The sequence below is a fragment of the Camelina sativa genome, chromosome 2 (assembly GCF_000633955.1).
Source record: "Camelina sativa cultivar DH55 chromosome 2, Cs, whole genome shotgun sequence".
Lineage (NCBI taxonomy): Eukaryota > Viridiplantae > Streptophyta > Magnoliopsida > Brassicales > Brassicaceae > Camelina > Camelina sativa.
This window is the reverse complement of record NC_025686.1, coordinates 9,469,067-9,491,775: the sequence shown is the minus strand read 5'-3', so window position 1 is coordinate 9,491,775 and position 22,709 is coordinate 9,469,067. Positions and strand designations below refer to the sequence as shown.

General features: G+C 36.0%; 3 protein-coding genes across 3 annotated transcripts; 2 read left to right on the top strand and 1 right to left on the bottom strand.

Moving 5' to 3' along the window:
• On the top strand, positions 2,364-3,248 carry LOC104750080 (glutathione S-transferase T3-like). The gene has a single exon (XM_010471829.1). It carries the CDS (start codon positions 2,364-2,366, stop codon positions 3,246-3,248), a length of 885 nt encoding a protein of 294 aa, XP_010470131.1.
• LOC104750069 lies at positions 12,473-13,246 on the bottom strand. Its single transcript, XM_010471804.1, has one exon. It carries the CDS (start codon positions 13,244-13,246, stop codon positions 12,473-12,475), a length of 774 nt encoding a protein of 257 aa, XP_010470106.1.
• Positions 19,290-22,460, top strand: LOC104720827 (subtilisin-like protease SBT3.7). Its single transcript, XM_010438723.1, has 10 exons — positions 19,290-19,409; positions 19,506-19,597; positions 19,684-19,781; positions 19,920-20,075; positions 20,155-20,828; positions 20,906-20,994; positions 21,082-21,330; positions 21,397-21,511; positions 21,618-21,810; positions 21,889-22,460. The coding sequence occupies exons 1-10, from the start codon at positions 19,311-19,313 to the stop codon at positions 22,458-22,460; spliced, it is 2,337 nt and encodes a 778-aa protein (XP_010437025.1). The 5' UTR covers positions 19,290-19,310.

The following is a 22,709-nucleotide window of genomic DNA, read 5'->3' as shown; positions in this document are numbered from 1 at the left end:
AATTAGGGTTATTGAATTAGGGTTATCGAATTAAGGTTATTGAATTAGGATTATTAAATTAGGGTAATTGAATTAGGGTTATCGAATTAGGGTTATCGAATTAGGTTTTGTTGCTTTGGTCTCGTTCTGTTTTTTCATGTGTAAAGATCGATTTGTCTTTGTGTGAAGATTGATTTGCCTCTGTCTAAAGGTCGATTTGTTTCTGTGAGTATAAAATTTGTTCTATTTTCGAGACACAAAGACGTTGGTAAGATGAACTTCGAAGTTAAGTATGTCGAAGTTCATCTTATCAACGTCTTTGTGTCTGTGTCGTTTGCTGTTGATAGTTTACCAAATCTTATGGAGTATGGTTGCTAAAATTGTTTTTAACATTGATTTTGGTAAAACTTTAGTTTTTTTTTGTCTTAATTGTTAAAGGATCACTAGGTAATAACCTGTGCTGTTGCACGGCATAAAATTTTTGTTTCAGATATTACATTTGTAAATATATTTATTTAGTATAACATTTATAATACAAACTTATATTGGTTTGAATTCATCAAGTTAATGAAATTTTAAAATATTAATTATTTCACCATATTTTAGATTGACATGATGGCATATCTGAATCGAATGAGGACCAAATTAGTGATGAATTAGATTTTTATCAAAATCTTGAACTATCAAATCAGATAAAAACCACAACAAAACTAAAATTTCATAAACTAAATTATTTAGATAAAATTGTTAACATGGTCAAACCCGTCCGCTAAGCCATCCCACAATGGGTTTAAATATTTTGAGCCGCAAAATGTCTTTGCATCTGTCCCGCTTGAATTCGTGAAATCCGCGGTAACCCACATGTATTTTAATAAATCATTATTTCTAATATATAAAATATATTTAAAGCTTAAACTTAATTTATATTAATAAAGTTATGTGATAAAGTTTTTAAGAATAAAACATTTGTTTTTTTTTGTTTGTTAAAAACACAATGGCATATAGCTGTAAATAATAAATCAAAATGGGACTAAATTAACTAAATGTGTTTCAGCTATTGGTATAATATTATTATTTTTTTCTCTTTCCCCGCTGTATTACCAAAAAAAAAAATATTATTACTTTTTTATTTTTATTGGACTGGATTTTCTAAATTTTAAGATTTCTGTAAAAACACTACAACTACAAATTTATATATAATGTTTAACTACATAGTTATCCAAATTAAAATATATATTCATGTCATTTCAATTGGTGAGCATACATTTTTTTGGGCAAATATAGGTATTGTTTTTAGCAAAAGAATAAACGTTGAGCCAGTTTCAAATGATCTTCGATTCTTTCACCATTAGAGCTTTATAAAATTATTAAAGGTAAAACAATTTATATTTCTGAAGATATGATTTTAAATATATTTTTCTTACATCTCATAATATGTAAGAGATAATATTTATCAATTTTTGAATAATATTTACCAATTTTGTAATTTATAGGAGCAAAATATTGTGTGTACAAATAAAATGAATAGCAGTGGCAGTTTTATGCAATTTTATGGAATAGTAAAGACAAATAATTAATTGGGGATAGAGCTCTCTGGCGATGACACATCAACTTTTTTTAGAGAATGCTTCTCTTTTAATATATAGGGGATAATAGTTACCAATTTTGTAATTTATAGGAGCAAAATATTGTGTATATAAATAAAATGAATAGCAGTGGCAGTTTTATGTAATTTTATGGAATAGTAAAGGCAAATAATTAATTGGGGATAGAGCTCTCTGGCGACGACACGTCAGCTTTTTTTAGAGAATGCTTCTCTTTTAATATATAGGGGATTGGTATATAGAAACTCTATTATAGGTTTTAAATTTGGTGATTGTTGTGTAATTGATATGGTTGCTTCGACATGTATACGACCTAGGTGTGATAAGTACTCGTATGGTTGCTAAAATGTTTTTTACATTGATTTTGATACAACTTTTGTTTTTTTTTTTTCCTTAATTGATAAAGGATTTTAGGTTTTTCATTTGGTAGTTGTAATGTGTACTTCTAATAAATTGTGATTGTTGTGTAGTTGATTGTATTTAATTTTGGTGTGGTAATGTGTACTTGTAATGTGTACTTGTCATAAATTGTGATTAGACATTGGTTGTTTGGTCTTTATGTTTTGTTACTTATTGCAAGTTACCTTTTAACCTATCAAACCCCAACAATCTTCTTCCTATTTCCATCATCAATCTCTTTCATTTAGTAACCCCTTCTCACTTGTACTCGCTTATCACTTCTCTTCTATGCTCGCTTCTCTTATCATTCCTTCTCTTCTCTACTCGCTTCTTCATATGGATTCTACGAATCCCTTCTTTCAGTCTTCTTCTTACTTAAACATGCTTAACAGTCAAGAAGAAGGTGGTTTAAATGAAAACTTTCGTTGGGAAAGTTATCCACCTTCTGGACAGAGCTCCCAACCTTCTCCTCACAGCTCCCAACCTTCTCCTCACAGCTCCCAACCTTCTGAGGCGCCAACTCTTTCGCAAGAAACACCATTGGAGCGCAAGGAGAGAAAGACATGGACACCTGCTGATGATGAAGTCTTGATCTCCGCATGGCTCAACACTTCCAAAGATCCCATCGTTGCAAATCAACAAAAGGGAGGAAGCTTCTGGCAAAGGATTCAAAAATACTATGCTGACACTCCTCATGCTAGAAATGGTGGTGAACAGATGTTGGTGACACATTGCAAGCAGCGTTGGCACAAGATAAATGACCAAACTAACAAGTTCTGTGCGGCATTCGCAGCTGCAGAGAGACTGAACAGCTCTGGTCATTCTGAAAATGATATCTTAAAGAATGCACATGATATCTACTTCGCTGACCATAAGAAGAGATTTAACCTTGAACATTGTTGGTTTCGGTTAAGGTTTGAGCAGAAATTTCTATCCCTTAACACTATTAACACGCCTCCATCTCAGCCTGCAACGAAGAGGAAACAAGCTACTGAAGGTTCACAATCATCAAGCTGCAATGTTGAGGAGTATGAGAAAAGGCCAGAAGGGATCAAGGCTGCGAAGGCGAAGAGGAACAATGCTCAGTCCACAAACGTGAAGACTCTTGCAGAGTATAAGAGCATGTCGGATGTCAAGAAAGAGGAATTGGCTGAAAAGGAGAAACTACAGAAGCTGGCCATCCTAGACACTCTCTTAGCCAAAAAAGAACCCTTGAATGCGAGTGAAGAAGTTATCATGAACAAGATAGTGTCCCAGTATTTCTGATATTAGAGCATGTGTTTGTTGTTTGTTTATCTTGCTTAAATTTCTAGTAACTCAGCTTATGTATTTGATTTGTATTCCATGTTTGTTTGATTTGTATTTCCTGTTTTAGTATTTCTTGTTTGATTTGTATTTCCTGTTTCAAACTAAATCAATATAAGTCTATTTTAATTTCTAGTAACTCGGCTATTGTATTAACTAACTTAAGCAGATTGTACTAAGTCTAATCTGCTTCTTCTTGTTTATCTTCAGGTTAAGTAAGAAATGGGCCAGGACTATAGCTATTCTCAGCCTGAATCATCCGATCTCGCTGATAAGTACTCAGAGGACACTGCGGATAGAGAGCTAGAGGCTTTGATTCGTATGGATGAAGCAGAGTCGAGGCAATACCCACCTCAACCTGAGGTGGAGCATGGATTCCCAAAGGAATGCTACTGTGGTGCGCAGCCTATTCTATCCAACTGCTACAACAGAAGGTATGTGATTTTAATTTTATTGAAGTATAAGTTTCGCTATACATGCTAACTCTTTTACCTATTGCAAGTTCTTCACATGTCCAAATGTCGATGATGGAGAGATGCATATTCACAAGTGGTGGGATGTGGCTGTAATGGAGGAGTTGAGGGACAATGATAGACTATATGAAGTGATGGCTGAGAAGGTAGATTACTTAACCTTGTTCAATGAATATGAATCATACATCAATCAGGTTAGAGATCAGAGTTACGCAACTGAACAGAAGATGGTTATGTTAGAGAATGTAGTTAATGAGATACGTAAGTAACTGATTTGCTGGTTGTTGGTGTAATGGGTATTTTCGCATGTATTTTGTTCATGTCTACGTAATGTAATAACTTTGTAATGACCATCTTCTTCGATATGTCGTTGTTGCTATGGTTTGAGGCTACGGTTTGAGGCTCACAGGTATTTGTTGTTTTCTTATGCTATGTATGATGTTTTGTTTTGGTATCCCACGGGTACTTTTGTTTTGTTTTGCCTTGTACCTTGTTTTGTTTTGGTGAGGCTCATGGGTTACAAAATAATGGAACTCCAATTTTTAATATCACGGGCACTAGTCTTCCATTATATATATGATAACTCTTCACTCACACCAAACAAGACCAAAGCAACAAAACATTCTCAAGAAACACCATCAAAGCAACAAAATATTCACACCAAACAAGATCAAAGCAACAACACTTTCTCTTCCTTTCTCTTCCTTTCTCTTCCTTTCTCTTTAATACAAGTTATTTCTTCATTTCTTTTCCTTTCTCTTGAAATGGGATCATCTTCAAACCATTATCACTACAAAGCCGATGATAATCATTATCACTACCAAGCCGATGATAATGATCATTTTGAGGGCTATTTAGAAAACATTTATGATGTTTCGCATATTATTCCGGAACCAAACCAGCCAAACGATAGGATTTTTATCGAGCGAAACCGGGAAGAAGGCCACAATAATCTTTGGAATGATTATTTTAGTGACACTCCAACATATCCAGAATATTTATTCCGGCGACGGTTTCGCATGCACAAGCCATTGTTCATGAGAATTGTGCAACGTCTCTCTACCGAAATCGAATATTTCCGCCAAACCCAGGATGCAACCGGACGGGCTGGTCTTTCACCTATACAAAAATGTACTGCAGCAATTCGTCAATTGGTATATGGTACTTCGTCTGACAGTGTTGACGAGTATGTACAAATTGGTGCTTCGACAGCTCGGAAATGTTTGCACGAGTTTACCGCCGGCATCATCCAAGTGTTTGGAGATGAATACCTAAGACGTCCTACACAGGAGGATCTACAAAGACTACTCTATCAGAATGAACAGCGTGGATTTCCCGGGATGATTGGTAGCATTGACTGTATGCATTGGGGGTGGAAGAATTGTCCCACGGCTTGGAAAGGCATGTATTCACGGTCAACCGGAAAACCTACAATTGTGTTGGAAGCAGTAGCTTCGTATGACCTCTGGATATGGCATGCCTTTTTTGGAGCTCCAGGTACTATGAACGATCTTAATATTCTTGATCGATCTAATGTTTTTGATGACATAATAACCGGTCAAGCTCCGGAAGTCAACTTTGTTGTCAACGGAAGGGAGTACAACTTGGCGTACTATCTCACTGATGGTATTTATCCAAATTGGGCAACTTTTATTCAATCAATCCGACTTCCACAAGGTAGGAAAAAATCTCTCTTTTCTAAAAAACAAGAAGCTGTTAGGAAAGATGTTGAGCGTGCCTTTGGAGTCTTGCAAGCTAGATTCGCCGTTATTAAAAATCCGTCTCGTTTATGGGATAAAAACAAAATGGCAAATGTAATAAGATCATGCATAATACTCCATAATATGATTGTCGAAGACGAACGACATACATACAGTTACCGAAACATTATTTCTGAATTTCAACACGGAGAACATGTGGATCAAACATTTACCGTTGGTGCCGCCGGTGTGGGTTCAAATATCAGCAGTACGATTACTCGTCAAACAAGACTTCGGGATAAACAAGCTCATGATCAACTAAAACATGATTTGATTGAGCATATTTGGACAAACTTTGGACATCTTCCGGATAATGAAGTTTGATTTTAAAATTTCTATGAGTTGAATAAAATGTTTGTTTTGGTTTTGATGTTTTTATGTTATATTTTTAATGTTATTAATTTCTAAATTGTATGTTTTTGTATTTTCTTTCTTTAAATAATTAATCTTTAAACTTTCAAAATAATATTATTTTATTTGGGGGACCAAACCCAAATACACACCAATGCTCCTACTAAAAATAAGAAACCCTCAAAATATTAGTATTAAATGTGGGGGACCAAAAAAAGTCCCACACCATTGTGGATGGTCTNTAATATGATTGTCGAAGATGAACAACATACATACAGTTACCGAAACATTGTTTATGAATTTCAACACGGAGAACATGTGGATCAAACATATACCGTTGGTGCCGCCGGTGTGGGTTCAAACATCAGCAGTATGATTACTCGTCAAACAAGACTTCGGGATAAACAAGCCCATGACCAACTAAAACATGATTTGATTGAGCATATTTGGACAAACTTTGGACATCTTCCGGATAATGAAGTTTGATTTTAAAATTTCTATGAGTTGAATAAAATGTTTGTTTTGGTTTTGATGTTTTTATGTTATATTTTNGTTTCTTCATTGTATGTTTTTGTTTTTTCAACTTTAAATAATTAATGTTTAAACTTTCAAAATATTATTATTTTATTCGGGAGACCAAATACAAATAAACACCAATGTTTATACTAAAAATAAAAAACTTTCAAAATATTATTATTAACCCCAACCGATGTGCATGCTCTAACAACCATATTTATAATTGGATTGGCCAAAATCATCGAGGGGTCGTACGTTGGAATCAGTGGGATGACGGAAGGTTCTTTTTTTTTTTTTTTTTTTGTAAAGAGTTAATTGAATGCTTAAGATTTGCCAAAGATATTAACAAAAAAAAGATTTGTCAAAGATAGGTTACGTGAGCTTGGGACCAAAAGTGGGGGCAAATAAGTGGTGTGGATGATTAGTTCGGCTTATGTTGGAGTATTAACTTTTTTGTGTATCCGGAGTTGCATTGCATGACCTCAAGAGGTAAATCGCAATTGGAGCATTAACTTGTTTGCTAAGCTCTATTTTTTTCACTTCCTTGGGAAACAAGATTTAGCGTTAATTTTTCATGTTTGTTTTGTCTCATCTGTATGTTATAATTTTTCATGTTTGAGTATATATTGTAGAGAATGTGTTTTGCTATATATCAAAGAGTGGTGTACAGAGATGTATTTATACAAGAGGAGCTAGGAGGAGTCTAGGTTTAGCTAATTACAGTAGTTTCCTAAAGTATACATAATCAGAATATATGATATGATATGACATTGAAAATCACAATCATATCACGATCATATCTCTAATATGCCCCCTCAAGATGGACGAGCGGAAGCTACTCCGATCTTGTCACTTAGGTTGATGAACCGTGCACGAGGTAATGGTTTGGTTAAAGCGTCAGCCAGTTGATCTTGAGTGTTGACATGAGCGACTCGAAGTGCACCTTGTTGGACCTGGCCCCGAAAAAAGTGGTAATCTATGGCTATGTGCTTCATCCGAGAGTGGAAAACTAGGTTGGCACAGAGAAATGCCGACTGGTGGTGCGGCAAGTGATCCCAAGTTCAGTGAGTAAGTTGCATATCCAACTAAGTTCGGAGGCAAAATTAGCGACAGCCCTGTACTCTTGCTTCAGTAGAAGATCTTGCTACTCTCTTTTGCTTCTTTGCAGTTGATATGTATATATTTTATACCCTTTCATCATGCATTTGTCATTCATTTTGTTCTTTTAACTCATTGCTTTGTATTGTTTTTAGTCTCTTTTGCATAATATGCATATCTAGGTAGTCTTTGCATTGGTATTGCATGCATCTTGCATATTGGAGTTGTTTCAGGTGTTTTAGTGGATGTCCAAACCATCAAAAGCAAACAGGGAGAAGGAAAGCAGTCCAGCGACTCGATCAACGCTACCCAGCGACCCAATCTTCCACGTCTTTGATCGACTCGAGTGAAGATTTTACTTTAGGATTCAGCTTTCGATGTCCTCATCAAAGTTGTAGGGAATTGAGTCATATTTCCAATGCCGCTTATTTCAAGCCAATCGGAGATGTCGTTCATGAGTTATCGCTGTTTTAATGGACGCACATATGTTCTGAATTCCGACTCGACCTGCACGCAAAGGAGAGCTCCCACTCGATCGGATGTTAGCAGCGACTAATCCAAGACGTCCCAGGAGGGGTCCTAAGCACCCTCAAGATGCGATTCGATCAGCAGCTCTCAGAAGACACTTTTCAAGCTGCCACTCGATCAACGTTCTCAAGCCGCCATTCGTTCAAACTTCCTAGACTCCGACTCGATTGAAACTCTCACGGTGCGACTCGATCAACGCTCTTAAATCGATGTCCTGGTTTTGTTCTGAAGACGCGTCCGAGAAGGGTTCCTGAACCGACGTTCTATCTTGTCGTTTTATGTTTTAGGGATTTCCATGTTTTACTATAAATACGTTTTGTTAAGTTTTTGCTGAGGAATCTCGTTTTTTTCTGAATGTTTACCTAGCCACCTTAAACATTTTGAGACTTTGTAATTGAGATAGCTTTGGATGTTACTGAGTTTTTTGCATTTGATTTCTTCTACAAAGTTGTTCATCTCATTTTTTTATCTCATGATGCTTGATTCAATGTTTTCTAGGGTTTGTATCCTTGATGATGATTTCCGGATCTGAGTAGTGAACTAGAGTTCTAGAGGATGGGATAGATTAGGTGGAGAATCTTAGTCTAATAGGATGCCTAAGCTTAGATTGTTTGATTTCCCTTCTCGATTAGTGTTCTTACTGCTAATTACTTACTGATCATTTGGAATTAGATCTTAAGCATCTCAGCATCCAAAGGTGTTCCATGAGATGCTTGAACAAACTAATACCAGAGATTTACATACCTAGCCTAAGAGATTGGATGTCTAGGATGTTTATTGACGTGAATGAACTTGTTTGTCATGTCTGCTTAATCATGTTTCTCTAGCGAGAGTTAGGTTTGGAAGTGATTGAGTCTGAGTAGCTTCTGTCAAGAGATTGGATTAGCTAAGCTTTGATGTTCGTTGTCTAAGGATAGATTGATTGTGTTCTGTTAGGCATTCTAGGTAGATTAATAGACTCCACCGAAATCAATAACCCCATCCTTAAGGCCTCTACTTATCTGATTGTTTCTACATCTTTAAGCTTCTTCATTGTTTTAGTTGCAATAGCTTGCTCATTTTTCTCTTCACGTTTAGCTTGTTTTGCTCTCTTATGTTATTGCATTTTAGCTCTTGTTCTGCAAACTCATTTTGTTCTTACATCTCGTTCACTCAAGTTTGTTAGACAAAAACTCACTTGAATCTGGCTTAACTTGTGACCACTTGATTGCATCTTGATTGCTAGCAACATCTCATTTGGATTGACACCTTAAGTACTACAACTACATAAGGTTAATTGAGACCTACTAGAATAGACACACAAAAACCCTAGTATCAGCGGTCCAAGAGATGGGATGTTTGCTAAGATACACGATGTAGGAGTTGGTGGAGGCGTACTCATCTGAGTCACCAGTCCAGTCAGCGTTTGAGTAAGCATGAAGGTTGGGCTTGTTATTTGCGGAGAAGGAGATCCCATGTGTCGGTGTTCCAGCGAGATACCGTAATATCCGTTTGGCAGGTTGCCATTGTGCATCAGTAGGTCGGTGCATAAACTGTGACAAATGATTGACGGTGTAAGCAATATCTAATCGGGTCAAGGCAAGATACTGTAAGCTCCCAACGAGTTGATGATACTTGAGCGGATCAGACATAGGAACACCAGATGTAAGCGTGAGTTTTGGGGAGGAGGCCATGGGTGTGTGAACTGGTTTCGCATTTTTCATGTCATAGCAATGTAGGAGATCAAGGATGTATTTTTGTTGGGAGAGATGAGGACCGGCTGATGTGCGACGAGCTTCAATTCCAAGAAAGTAATTGAGATCTTCAGCATCTTTAACAGAAAATCTATCTGCAAGGAGTTGAAGAATCCGACTGATGCCTTGTTTGCTGTTTCCCGTGATGAGTATGTCATTAACATAGACGAATAGGTAAACGAATTCACGTCCAAATTTTAAAGCAAACAGAGAGGGGTTTCCGCAAGTGAGTTCTTAAAACCAAGGGTTAGAAGAAAAGTACGAAGTTCTGTGTACCACGCTCTTGGTGCCTGCTTGAGGCCGTAGATGGCTTTGCAGAGTCTGCAGACATGAGTTGGGTTGTCCTTGTCAAGGAAGCCCGGCGGTTGTTCCATGTAGACCTCTTCAAATAAAGTTCCTTGTAAGAAGGCGTTATTGACGTCAAGTTGCTGGATTGACAAAGAGTAGGTAACTGCGACGTCAAGAACAAGTCTGATGGTGGTTGATTTAATGACCGGACTGAACGTATCGGTGTAGTCCTGACCAAACCGTTGGTTGTAGCCTTTGGCTACTAAACAAGCCTTGCACCTGTCGAGAGAACCATTAGACTGGAATTTATTTTTGTAAATCCACTTACATCCCACAACATTGAAGTGTGATTGGTGAGGAACAAGGTCAAGCATCTGATTTCGAGCAAAGGCATCAATTTCTTGGGACATGATACCTCTCCATCGTTTGTCTTTCAGAGCTTGAAGAAGTGTTTGTGGTTCCCCCGGAATTATGCACGAGAGAGAGGCATCGTAGTTGTACTTTGGATTTGGCTTAGTGATGTTGTTTCTCCGACGTGTGAGCATCGGATGTGCCGGAGGAGGAGGCGGTGGTGAGACGACAATTGGCGAAGGTGTTCGTTGTGGCGAGGAGAGAACAGGGGAATTGGCACGAGAGGTATCATCGGGTGGGCCTGTAGATGATGATGGACTTTGATGTGAACTTGCTTCTTCATGGGACGAGGATGGGCCTGACTGTGAATTGTTCAGCGAGGGCCCAATGTCTGATCCAGATTGACGATAAACCAAAGTTTTGTTGGCGAGCGATGGCGTTGTCGTTTCCGTTGAAGAATTCCCTTGCAGGTGAGAACCAGAGCTTGCGGGTTCCGACAGAGAGAGTGATACGAGTGGCGGTTGTGGTGGGGAAGGTGATAGTGGGATGGATGAGTGTATGAGTATGGGAATTACCGATGCGGAAGGTTGTGTTTAAGGAGGTTCTGGGTGTGATTGTGGATGTGAGGATTTGAAAGTCTGGAATGGGAACACAGTTTCGTCGAATTTGACATGTCTTGAAATGTATATGCGACCAGAGTGGGGTTGAAGGCAAAGATATGCACTCTGAATTTGGGAGTAGCCGATGAAGACACACGGCGTCGATCGATCTTCAAGTTTGTTGGTGGTGTAAGGACGAAGCCATGGGAAGCAAAGGCAACCGATGACTCGTAGTTTATCGTAGTTTGGTGAAGCACCAAACAATTTGGAAAAAAGGAGACTCCATTGCGATCACCGGCGTGGGAAGACGGTTAATGAGATAGGGTGCGGCGGAAAAGGCATAGGACCAGTAGGTTTTGGGAAGACCGGCATGTGTAAGTAAGGTAAGTCCTGTTTCAACAATGTGGCGATGCTTTCTTTCAGAGATACCGTTGTGTTCCGGCGTGTGTGATGGTGTCGTAAGGTGAGAAATACCGGAGTCAGCAAGATAGGTGCGGAGGGCAATAAACTCGCCTCTGTTGTCGGAGTAGAGTGTTCTAATGCGGGTTGAGAAACGATTTTCAACGAGAGCTTTGAAGGCTTTGAAAGTGTTACGAACTTGGGACTTAAGTTTGAGAGGGTATATCGATGTATATCGACTGAAATGATCGACTAACACAAGGTAGTACTTATAATTATCAATGGAGACAGTGGGTGAACTCCAGAGATCAGTGAAAATGTATTTCAAGGGACGAGAAGAGGTAATAGATGTTTGATGAAAAGGCAATTTGTGAGATTTATTGATAGCACAGTCGGGAGATAAAGTGTTTGATGAGGCTTTATTATTGCAAGGTAAAAGAAATTGCGAGACAACTTGTTTTGTGATAGATAGAGAAGGGTGGCCAAGCCGGTGATGCCAGTCAGTGATAGAGAGATGTGGTGTGGTGGAAGTAAAGAAGGATTGGAAGATGGTTGGAGAGGTTGGCTACTCATATAGTTCTCCCCTAATCCTGCCGTGGATTAACGAAACCCCCGAGCTGAGATCCTTCACCTAAAAATAGGTAGGGAAAAATGAATTGAGACTTGGTTGTTATTGCACAGGTGATATACAGAGATAAGATTTTTCTGTATATTTGGAACACACAAGACAATATTAAGAGATAAGGGGCGAGAGTGTGATGGGAGAGTAAGAGAACCAGTGTGGGTGATGGAGAGACCGGATCCATCACCAATGAGAACTGAATCCTCGCCATTGTAGGGTTGATGCAAAGCCAAGTTGTGGAGATCACTTGTAAGGTGATGAATGGACCCACTGTCCATTACCCATGGATTAGAGGAAACAGCAAGGTTGGCACGAGGTTGCTATGGACGGAATGGTGATGGAAGAATGCTGGGCTGAGAGAAGGATTGTTGCTGTTGGAGGTGGGTGCATCGTTTGGCACTATGACCAAACAAGCCGCAGAGTTGACACTTGCCTTGGTAACCTCTGGTCATGCGATTGTCTTGACGTTAAGGTTGGTATTGCTGCCTGTTGTTGTTGTTGTGCCAGGGCTGAGATTGTCGAGGTTGAAACTTCCCAGTGTTGGATCTCTGACGAGAGGTTGCAACATGAGCAGAAGCGGGTCCTATGGTTGGTGTGGACAAGGATAAAGCAAGAATTTTAGCTTCCTTGTTGATAAGCTTTTCATGGACTTCAATGATAGAGGAAGGACTGTCGCGACCTTCCACTTGATCGACGACAGACTTGTAGTCTTCAGGTAACCCAGCAAAGATGAACTCAAGTTGTTCTTCATGGGCAAGAGGCTTGCCAAGAAGAGCAAGTTGATCAAAACGTGTCGTCAGCGTCTGCATATACTCATCAACGGTTTTGTCACCTTTGGAAGCTTGTTTGATCTGCAAACGAAGTTGTTGAATATGTCCCCAACTTGGATTGACATAGGTGAAGGAAATTGTTTTCCATATTTGAGCAGTAGATTTCGTTTTAGAAACTAGAGGTTGAAGAGCAGGAGAAAGAGTGCCAAGGAGACCACTATAGATAATCTTGTCCTGGCGTCTCCAGGTCGAGTAGGCGGGATTCGGTGTTGGTGGATAAGTGGAGGTGAGTGTATGATCCGGTGGGATTTTGGAACCGTCAATGTAGCCGAAAAGATCGTGGCCATCAAGAAAAGAGTGGACTTGAAGATTCCACGTGATGTAGTTGGTGGAGGTAAGTGTGGTGACATTCATCATATTGATGTTAAGGAGACCTTGAGTGGTGTCAACAGTTTCAGCAGCAGCAGCCATGGATAAAGAAGAAAGAGGAGGAAAGAAGAGATGAGGAAAAACAAAGAAGAGAGGAGACGGCTAGAGAAAAAAAAAAGAAGGGTATCAATTATAGCTCTGATACCATGAAAGAATGTGTTTTGCTATATATCAAAGAGTGGTGTACAGATATGTATTTATACAACAGAAGCTAGGAGGAGTCTAGGTTTAGCTAATTACAGTACTTTCCTAAAATATATATAATCAGAATATATAATGTAATATGATATGATATTGAGAATCACAAATTCACAATCTTATCACGATCATATCTCTTATATATATAATTTTACTTGGGAAATAGAGGAATTATAGTTCAAAACAATTTTACAAAAAGCCTGAAATGTTTGTTTTGTCTCACTGTAAGGGAAAAAAGCACGTGGGACGTTTTTTAATGTGTGTCTAGATGCAATGGTGATGGATGAATGGATCCAAATCGGGAAGAAGCTTCCATGTGGATACAGTTATAATGAGAATTGTATTGTGCAATGGTTAAGCACAACAAACACCTGTCCTCTTTGTAGATTCCAGCTTCAGACTGATGATGCCAAGTGTGATCAGAGAGCATTACCTTTGACGACAAGGCAGTCAATTAGAAAGATATAACCAAACACAAGGTTCAGGGGTTAAGTGACTTAAGTTTTCTTCTTCCTCGGTTCATCGGTTCATATTGCGATGACTCTGGATTCGGAATTGTTTTGCCTGACCGCATGGGCCAACTGCAATTTGAGCATTTAACTTTACCTTTTTTCAAAAAAAAAAAAGTCACCTTTATTTTTGCCTAGTGTATTCACTCAAATAGTCAAATGTACACAAAAAAAACTTAGTTTTTGTTTACTTTGCAACCAAGAAATTAACACATAGGCCTTTTGTTATTATTATTATCCAATCTTGTTATTTTTTAGTTATTTTTAGTTATTTTTAGTTCAATACTGTAACTAAATGGAACCAAAATTCATCAATTCGAGTTGGCACCGAATATTATTACAACTCGAACCATTTTTATTTTATGCATTGAGTTATTCAAAGAAAACTGTTGAAACTAAATATTGTGCAATCGATTTGAGTTTATCAAAAATAATATTAATTAAGTATATAAAATTTTTAAAATATAATATTAATTAATTATTTTTGCTAGTTTTATTGTAAATTTTATTCTAAACCGAACTGAATCAGATCCAAAAACTGAAATAATTTTTGTATCTATTTGGGATTTCCAAAACTTAAAAAATAAAAATCCCAAAATTCCAATCGCTTAAAAGTTAAAACTAAATTTCTAGGCGTAAACTTAATCGAGGACTGATAATTGATATCAAATGACATTTCTGTTGATGGGCTTACGCTTATCTATATCTCCTATTTAATAATTCGGAACTACACAACTTCTTTTTGGTAGACTATATAATAGTTATAAGTTATAAAGTTATAGTTATTATTTGATTCATTAGTTGGTTACAAAATAGGTTATATGGGTTAACTTATACATAGATAAACTTAAAAAGAATATCCCAAGAATAATACAACTTAAAAGAAATAAAATCTCTAACAACCATATACTGTTAGGCCATATATACTTTTAGGCAATTAAAGAAAATTAATTAAAACGACATAATATTTTACCTAACACTCCTCCAAACTTTTAGTATAAATCATTGACATTTTCATTCACCGAAATACACTCTATTCATACCAAAAAAATTGTTCAATCCATAAAATATTCAAGCTTTAGTAATATTATTCTTTAAAAAAATATCTATTAAACTAAAATTTTAACTGAGTAACGGATCAAAATTTGAATATTTAAATTCAATTTCATATATTTCTTTGTTGAATTGTATAGTTTAATATATTTTAAACTTTTAAAATAAATTAATTTGAAATATTTTAAAATAGTTTAATTTGATATTTTTAAAAATATCATAAATATATGATAGATCAAAAAGTTAAAAATTATAAACACTCTAATTTGATTTGTTATAGCACGAATCAATAATATGTCACTATAATATGAAATAATTCCAAGAAATATGAGCAAAGGTTAAAATTTCAAGAAATATGATTTCTCAGATTAAATTAAAGTTTAGAATAATGTTGTTTTGTAGGCATTTTCTCGGTTAAGATGATTTTGACAAACATACGTTACATTAATATGCGGTATACTACGGGTTAACTCACAATATTAACAATCAAAATCTAATGTATAATTTTAAATACTTAACAAATCAAAAAAAAAATTAATTTTTTATCACACAACTTAACTTGCGGTATGCTACAGGTTAATTATCTAGATCTACTAGAATAGATCTTACAAAATATATGTTATTTTCATAATTCATATTCAGCATATGATTTGGCATAGTATTCCATCCAAAAAAACTTTTAAAATAAATNGTTAACAATCAAAATCTAATGTATAATTTTAAACACTTAACAAATCAAAAAAAAAAAATTAATTTTTTATCACACAACTTAACTTGCGGTATGCTACAGGTTAATTATCTAGATCTACTAGAATAGATCTTACAAAATATATGTTATTTTCATAATTCATATTCAGCATATGATTTGGCATAGTATTCCATCCAAAAAAACTTTTAAAATAAATAAAATAATCACATATATGATGTTTTTGAATAAAAATTACATAATAAACAAAAGAAATTTCAACCCGTGCTCTAGCACGGGTTATATTCTAGTAGTAGTATTAAAGGAATAACAACAATCAAAACAACCTATAATACAAAGGCCTGTTTTGTTTTCGTTTGTATAAGTGTATCTCTCATAACTGTTTGCTAAAAAAAAAAGTATGGTCCCGATTGATAACGACTATTATTTATGGCTGTAAAGACTTTGACTATAAAAATTTGGCTGTATAAAATTTGGATGCAGAGACTTTGACTGTAGATATTTTAACTGTTAAAATCTGATTGTTAAAAAAAAAAGTTTAAAAGCTGTGACTGTAATTTTATTTATAAAAAAATTGTAAGAAATACAAAGGTGATGATAAAAATAATAATTTTGTGGTTGAAAAAAAAATAATAAATTTGTGAAGAGAAGTGGATGTCAAAAGAAAGAGAAAAAAATGCTGATAATTAATCTATAAAAGAAAGTTTGTGTAAAAATATAGGGAAAAATGCTAAAAAAAACCTCAAGTTATTTTTATTTGGATGTTTAATACCCAATGGTTTTGCATTGAAATAAAAATACACCAAATAATAAAAATATGTCATTTAAAACCTAAACTAATAAGCGTTGTTGTTTTCATATCCACGACTTTTCAACAAAATCAAAATTCTAATTTTACCCCGGTTATCTAATTAATTAATAATTTTAAATATAAAACTTTCGGTTTTCTATTAACCATATTAAACCGGGAGTTAACCCGGTTTTATACTTCTATCTCTCTTCTTCGTCCTCCTTAACTTATAAGCTTCGACGAAGAAGAGAGATAGAAGTATAAAATCGGGTTAACTCCCGGTTTAATATGGTTAATAAAAAACCGAAAGTTTTGTATTTAAAATTATTAATTAATTAGATAACCGAGGATAAAATTGGAATTTTGATTTTGTTGAAAAATCGTGGGTATGAAAACAACAACGCTTATTAGTTTAGGTTTTAAATGACATATTTTTATTATTTGGTGTATTTTTATTCCAATGCAAAACCATTGGGTATTAAACATCCAAATAAAAATAACTTGAAGTTTTTTTTAGCATTTTTGCCTAAAAATATATATAAATTTATGTAGAGTTTTTAATTATGATGGAGAAAGAAATAAATTTTTTTTTAACTTGTTGGTTTTAAACCGTCATTTTGAAGCTTTAGAAAAAAAAAGGAAATAAAGAAGGAAAAAATTAAAGTGGCTGTAGAAACTTTAAAAAATTAAAAAGTCATTAAAGCTTAATTAGCAAATAAAATGATTTTAAGATTTTATAACTTTTAAAGACTTTTAAGACTTTATAACTTTCTAGTCCTAAAAGAAAAAGTTCGAAACACAAGGACTAGAAAGTTATGAAAGATGTTGAACAAAAAAAAAAAGTTATGAAGTCTTAAAAGCCTTTACCAATCATAACTTTTTTTTGTTCAACATCTTGCATAACTTTCTAGTCCTTCTGTTTCAAACTTTTCCTTTTATTTTACAATTTGCATAAGTAGATCTTATATGCTTTATGCAAATTTAAGTTTAAATTTTGATCTTTGTATCTTTTGATCTTTGTTTTTTTGTTTATTCTTGAATTATGGTAAGTTTAACTTTTAACTGTTATTTTGTCTCATTGTAAAAATGTAAGATTAATATCAGCCGGAACAGGAAAATTAATTCCAACTTTTGAAAATGGAAAATGTTGTCAAAAAGACAAAAAAGGAAAAAAAAGTTGTAAGAAAAAAAAAAAGACAACTGTGGAACTTAGATTGTACAGTTTCCTTATATGACACTGATACGGCAAAGTTTGTTCTCTCTATATAATAAACAAACTTATTTTTTTCTCTTCTTCATTATAAGAATATCTAACAAAGCTTTCCGAGTTTCTAAGAATCTCTCTTTACAAGTTTCGAGTTTGATTATAGAATCATCAATTCATTGTTCAGTATGCTTGATTCCTTTTGCGCAGGGATTATGAGGAACAAAGCTACATCTAATCCATCCTCTCATGGATCCTCTACTTCTTCCTCGGGTGTTCAAGCCGTGTTGACGGAGAAGACACCAAAGAAGTTTATAGTGGAGAAACCTTTGACTCTGAGGGTTGCACCGGAGTTTGACGGGCTTCATTGCTTCGAAACCATAGTTACTACTTCTTGATTTTTTTTTCTTTAGGTCTTGTGCTTGTTACATACTTTTTAATAGTATTATAAATGAATGTGTTCCTTAAATTCAAATAAAAAGTGATTGATTCAACTGGTCCATAAGTTTCTTTATTTGCTATTTTTCTTTGAATTCTTGTTCGATAACGATGTTCTTCCGGATTTGTTTGCTATTATGCAAGAATTGATGAATATCTAAACGTGAAAATAGTTACTACAGAGATTATCCAAACTTCGCAAATAGATCTAAGAAATTTAGAAAGTTTTAATTTACATTTATTATGGAACAAAAAATTTGGCTAATTCGGTTCACTGGATGAAACTAATCGGCAAGAGGAAGCATGTAATTCGAAAAAGCCAAACCATTTTTTTTTTTACATTTTATTATCTTTAATAAAACTGAAATTACCAATATTTCTTAAAGTATTTTTTTCTTCCCAAAACTTAACTGAAATTATTGTATAGAAACTGAAAATATCCATTCACAAATCGAACCTAATTTCCCTTTCGGTTCTAATCCAACATTAGTTTTTTTTTTCTTGAATCGAAAATTTTACTTCTACAAACAATCCGAACTCTAATTTGATTTAGCAGGGAACAGTTTCAAACCGAACCTAGCCAAACCAAAATTTTAAAGGCCGATGCCCGATAAACTTCGACCCTAATTAGGTTATACACTTTCTTTTCCAATGAGATTTTCTTCAAAATTTCAGTCTCATGAGTCTGTCACTCACAGTCAAATTAATTGACAATATAGCTTCATTTTCTATAACTAGGATGAAATTCTGGTTACGTATGTAATGATCTTAGAATACGATTTAAGATGATAGAGTTTGAAAATTTATTTTCCCCTAGCTAATAATTCTTCAAATGGCAGAGATAATTTAGTTTTTCTAGTTTCTATTGAATGGAGTATGGTTGATTTCTATTGCTCTTTACATGTGTTGGCTCTATACATTGCAATAAACTAGATTTTAGTTGACTAAGCACACACTGTTTGATATATTCCTTAGACATCGTGTGTTGGATTAAATTAAAAATTTGTGACTCCGACTATGACGAAAGATAAGAAATTCAAACTCACCAGAAACTTAGAACAAATCCAAGAAACGGAAACATTCTTGGTCAAACTCATCCAAAGACCATATCTATATAAATGCTTAAGCTTCCTCAAAATTAGTCCTCAACTACATTACATCTCTCTCTCTCTCTCTCTCTCTCTCTCTCTCTCTCTCTCTCTCTTGGAATGAGGAATCACAGAACATCAACCTTTATTGTACTAACTCTGGTAATAATACTTAATGCGCAGACCGGTTTTTGGGCGGGAGCCGGACCTGTGAGCAAGGTATTCAAAAATTATATAAGTTCATTCTTTTACCAAACAACATAAACAAAGACTAAAAACACTAACAAGTTTGGGTTCTTTTGTGATGATCAATAGGTTCACATAGTGTATTTAGGTGAGAAACAACATGATGATCCTGAGTTTGTCACGGAGTCTCATCATCGGATGTTGTGGTCACTTCTTGGAAGGTATGTATAGGTATATTTTTCCATTGTTGTCTCAATTTGTATACTCATCATGGTTCTTGCTTTTGCTTCATCAATCATGTTAACAGTAAAGAGCAGGCCCATGATTCAATGGTGCATAGTTTTCGACATGGCTTCTCAGGGTTCGCGGCCAAACTTACCGAGTCCCAAGCGAAGAAAATAGCAGGTATATACTCAATCCTAATCTCACATTAACTTGGCATCTAAGGAACCAAACACATATACATATTTACAGTACATCTTGATTGTCTCAACAGGATATTTTGATTTCGTTTCCATCATTGCTAATGCTTTCTGTCAACAGATTCACCTGAAGTTGTTCATGTCATACCGGATAGATTCTACAAACCAACAACAACTCGGACTTGGGACTACTTAGGCGTTTCTGCCGCCAATCCAAAGAATCTTCTAAATGAAACCAATATGGGTGAACAAATGATCATCGGCATTATCGACACAGGTATGAGTGTGTATATTTGTACATTTATTAAGTTTCTTGTTCATATTGATTCCTCTGTAACTGTATTGTATTGACGTAGGAGTATGGCCAGAATCTGAAGTATTTAATGACAATGGGATTGGACCGGTGCCAAGCCACTGGAAAGGAGGCCGTGAATCAGGAGAGGATTTTAACTCCTCTCACTGCAATAAAAAGCTCATAGGAGCCAAGTACTTCATCAATGGTTTTCTTGCGACGCACGAAAGCTTCAACTCTACAGAATCACTTGACTTCATTTCCCCTAGAGGCTACAATGGTCATGGAACACACGTAGCTACCATCGCGGGTGGTTCTTATGTTCCCAATACCAGCTACAAGGGCCTAGCTCGAGGGACTGTGCGAGGTGGGGCACCGCGTGCTCGTATAGCAGTGTACAAGACTTGTTGGTATCTAGATGATGAAGACATAACGATTTGTTCAGCCGCTGACATCTTGAAAGCAATGGACGAGGCTATCGATGATGGTGTTGATGTTCTGTCTCTTTCTCTAGGCTATGAACCTCTGTACCCAGAAACTGATGTTCGAGATGGGATAGCTATTGGTGCATTCCATGCAGTAATGAAGGGTATTACTGTTGTTTGTGCGGCCGGTAACGCGGGTCCAGCGGCTCAAACGGTTACAAATTTGGCTCCTTGGATCATCACAGTAGCTGCAACTACTCTTGACCGGTCCTTTGCTACACCTATGATACTTGGGAATAATAAAGTGATATTGGTAACAACATGATAAAATCAAATGTTTTCAAAACATGTACTCTGCAAATGTTTGATGATCTTTGTCTTATATTGCAGGGTCAAGCAATATACACAGGTCCAGAAGTTGACTTCACTAGCTTGGTTTACCCGGAGAATCCAGGGAACAGCAACGAAAGTTTCTCTGGGTAATATTACCAAATCTTGTAATGCAGTACATGTGAGCGTCTTATCATGAGAAGTTATTTGAATTTACTTTGGTTCTTGTAATGCAGTACATGTGAGCGTCTTATCATCAATTCTAATAGTACAATGGCGGGGAAAGTTGTGTTGTGTTTCACAGAATCACCGTACAGTACTTCTGTATCGAGGGCTGCACGTTATGTTAAGAGAGCAGGTGGTCTCGGTGTAATCATTGCAGGACAACCAGGAAACATTCTTCGACCATGTCTAGATGAATTCCCTTGTGTTGCTGTTGACTACGAGCTTGGAACCAATATACTTTTTTACATACGTTCAAATGGGTATGAATAACATCTTCACCACTTAAGAGTAGTTAGAAAAATAAGCAACATTTTCTTGTTTGTCAGATCACCTGTAGTGAAGATACAACCTTCTAGGACACTCATTGGTCAACCAGTGGGTACAAAGGTAGCAAGTTTCTCATCAAGAGGGCCTAATCCAATATCGGCTGCAATCCTTAAAGTACGTTAGAATAAAGTCTTACCTCATATGTTGTCAATTAAAGTTTTGTTTTGTTTAAACTCATCAAATTATCTTACCTCATATGTTGTCAATCAAATGAATGCAGCCGGATATAGCAGCACCAGGAGTGAGCATATTGGCGGCTACAACCACCAATACGACTTTCAACGACGGAGGATTCATTTTCTTGTCAGGGACATCAATGGCGACTCCTACCATTTCAGGAGTTGTTGCGCTTCTCAAAGCTCTACACCATGATTGGTCTCCTGCTGCCATAAGATCAGCCATCGTTACTACAGGTTCTTATCTTTTTTTCATACAATGTACATATGAGAAAAGAGAAACATACTGATCTTGGTTTCATCTTTACTTTGCAGCTTGGAGAACAGATCCATTAGGAGAGCAGATTACTGCTGAAGGGTCACCTCGGAAGCTAACTGATCCATTCGACTACGGTGGAGGCCTTGTGAATCCAGAGAAAGCTACAAAACCTGGTCTGGTATACGACTTGGGACTTGAAGACTATGTACTCTACATGTGCTCTGTTGGTTACAACGAGACATCAATCTCTCAGCTTGTCGGTAAAGGAACAGTCTGTTCCATTCCCAAACCATCTGTTCTTGATTTCAACTTACCTTCCATCACAATCCCCAACCTGAAAGATGAAGTTACTCTCACCAAAACCTTCACTAACGTTGGACCACTTGAGTCGGTCTATAACGTAACGGTAGAGCCACCATTGGGCATCCAAGTTACTGTGACCCCAGAGACGCTAGTGTTCAACTCTACAACCAAACGGGCTTCTTTTAAAGTTAGAGTCTCGACCACACACAAAATCAACACAGGTTACTACTTTGGGAGCTTGACTTGGAGTGACTCTCTGCATAATGTCACCATTCCTTTGTCTGTGCGAACGCAAATTCTGCGTTACTACTATGATGAGAATTAAACAAACAAAAAACAAAATACTAACCATTTGTATCTTATTGTGGAGTTTTGTACTAACATATATATTGAATGAAAGTGAATTTGTGATTTAGTTTTACATCAGATTTGAGCGGACAAAATTCAATAAAAACTGGAAGCTACACCTTTTTCTTTGGTTCAATATAAAATTTAGAAGTACATTAATATAAAACTTGATTTTCAATTGATAATTAATTTGTATTCGTCAATCCTCATTAGTTCCCGAATATAA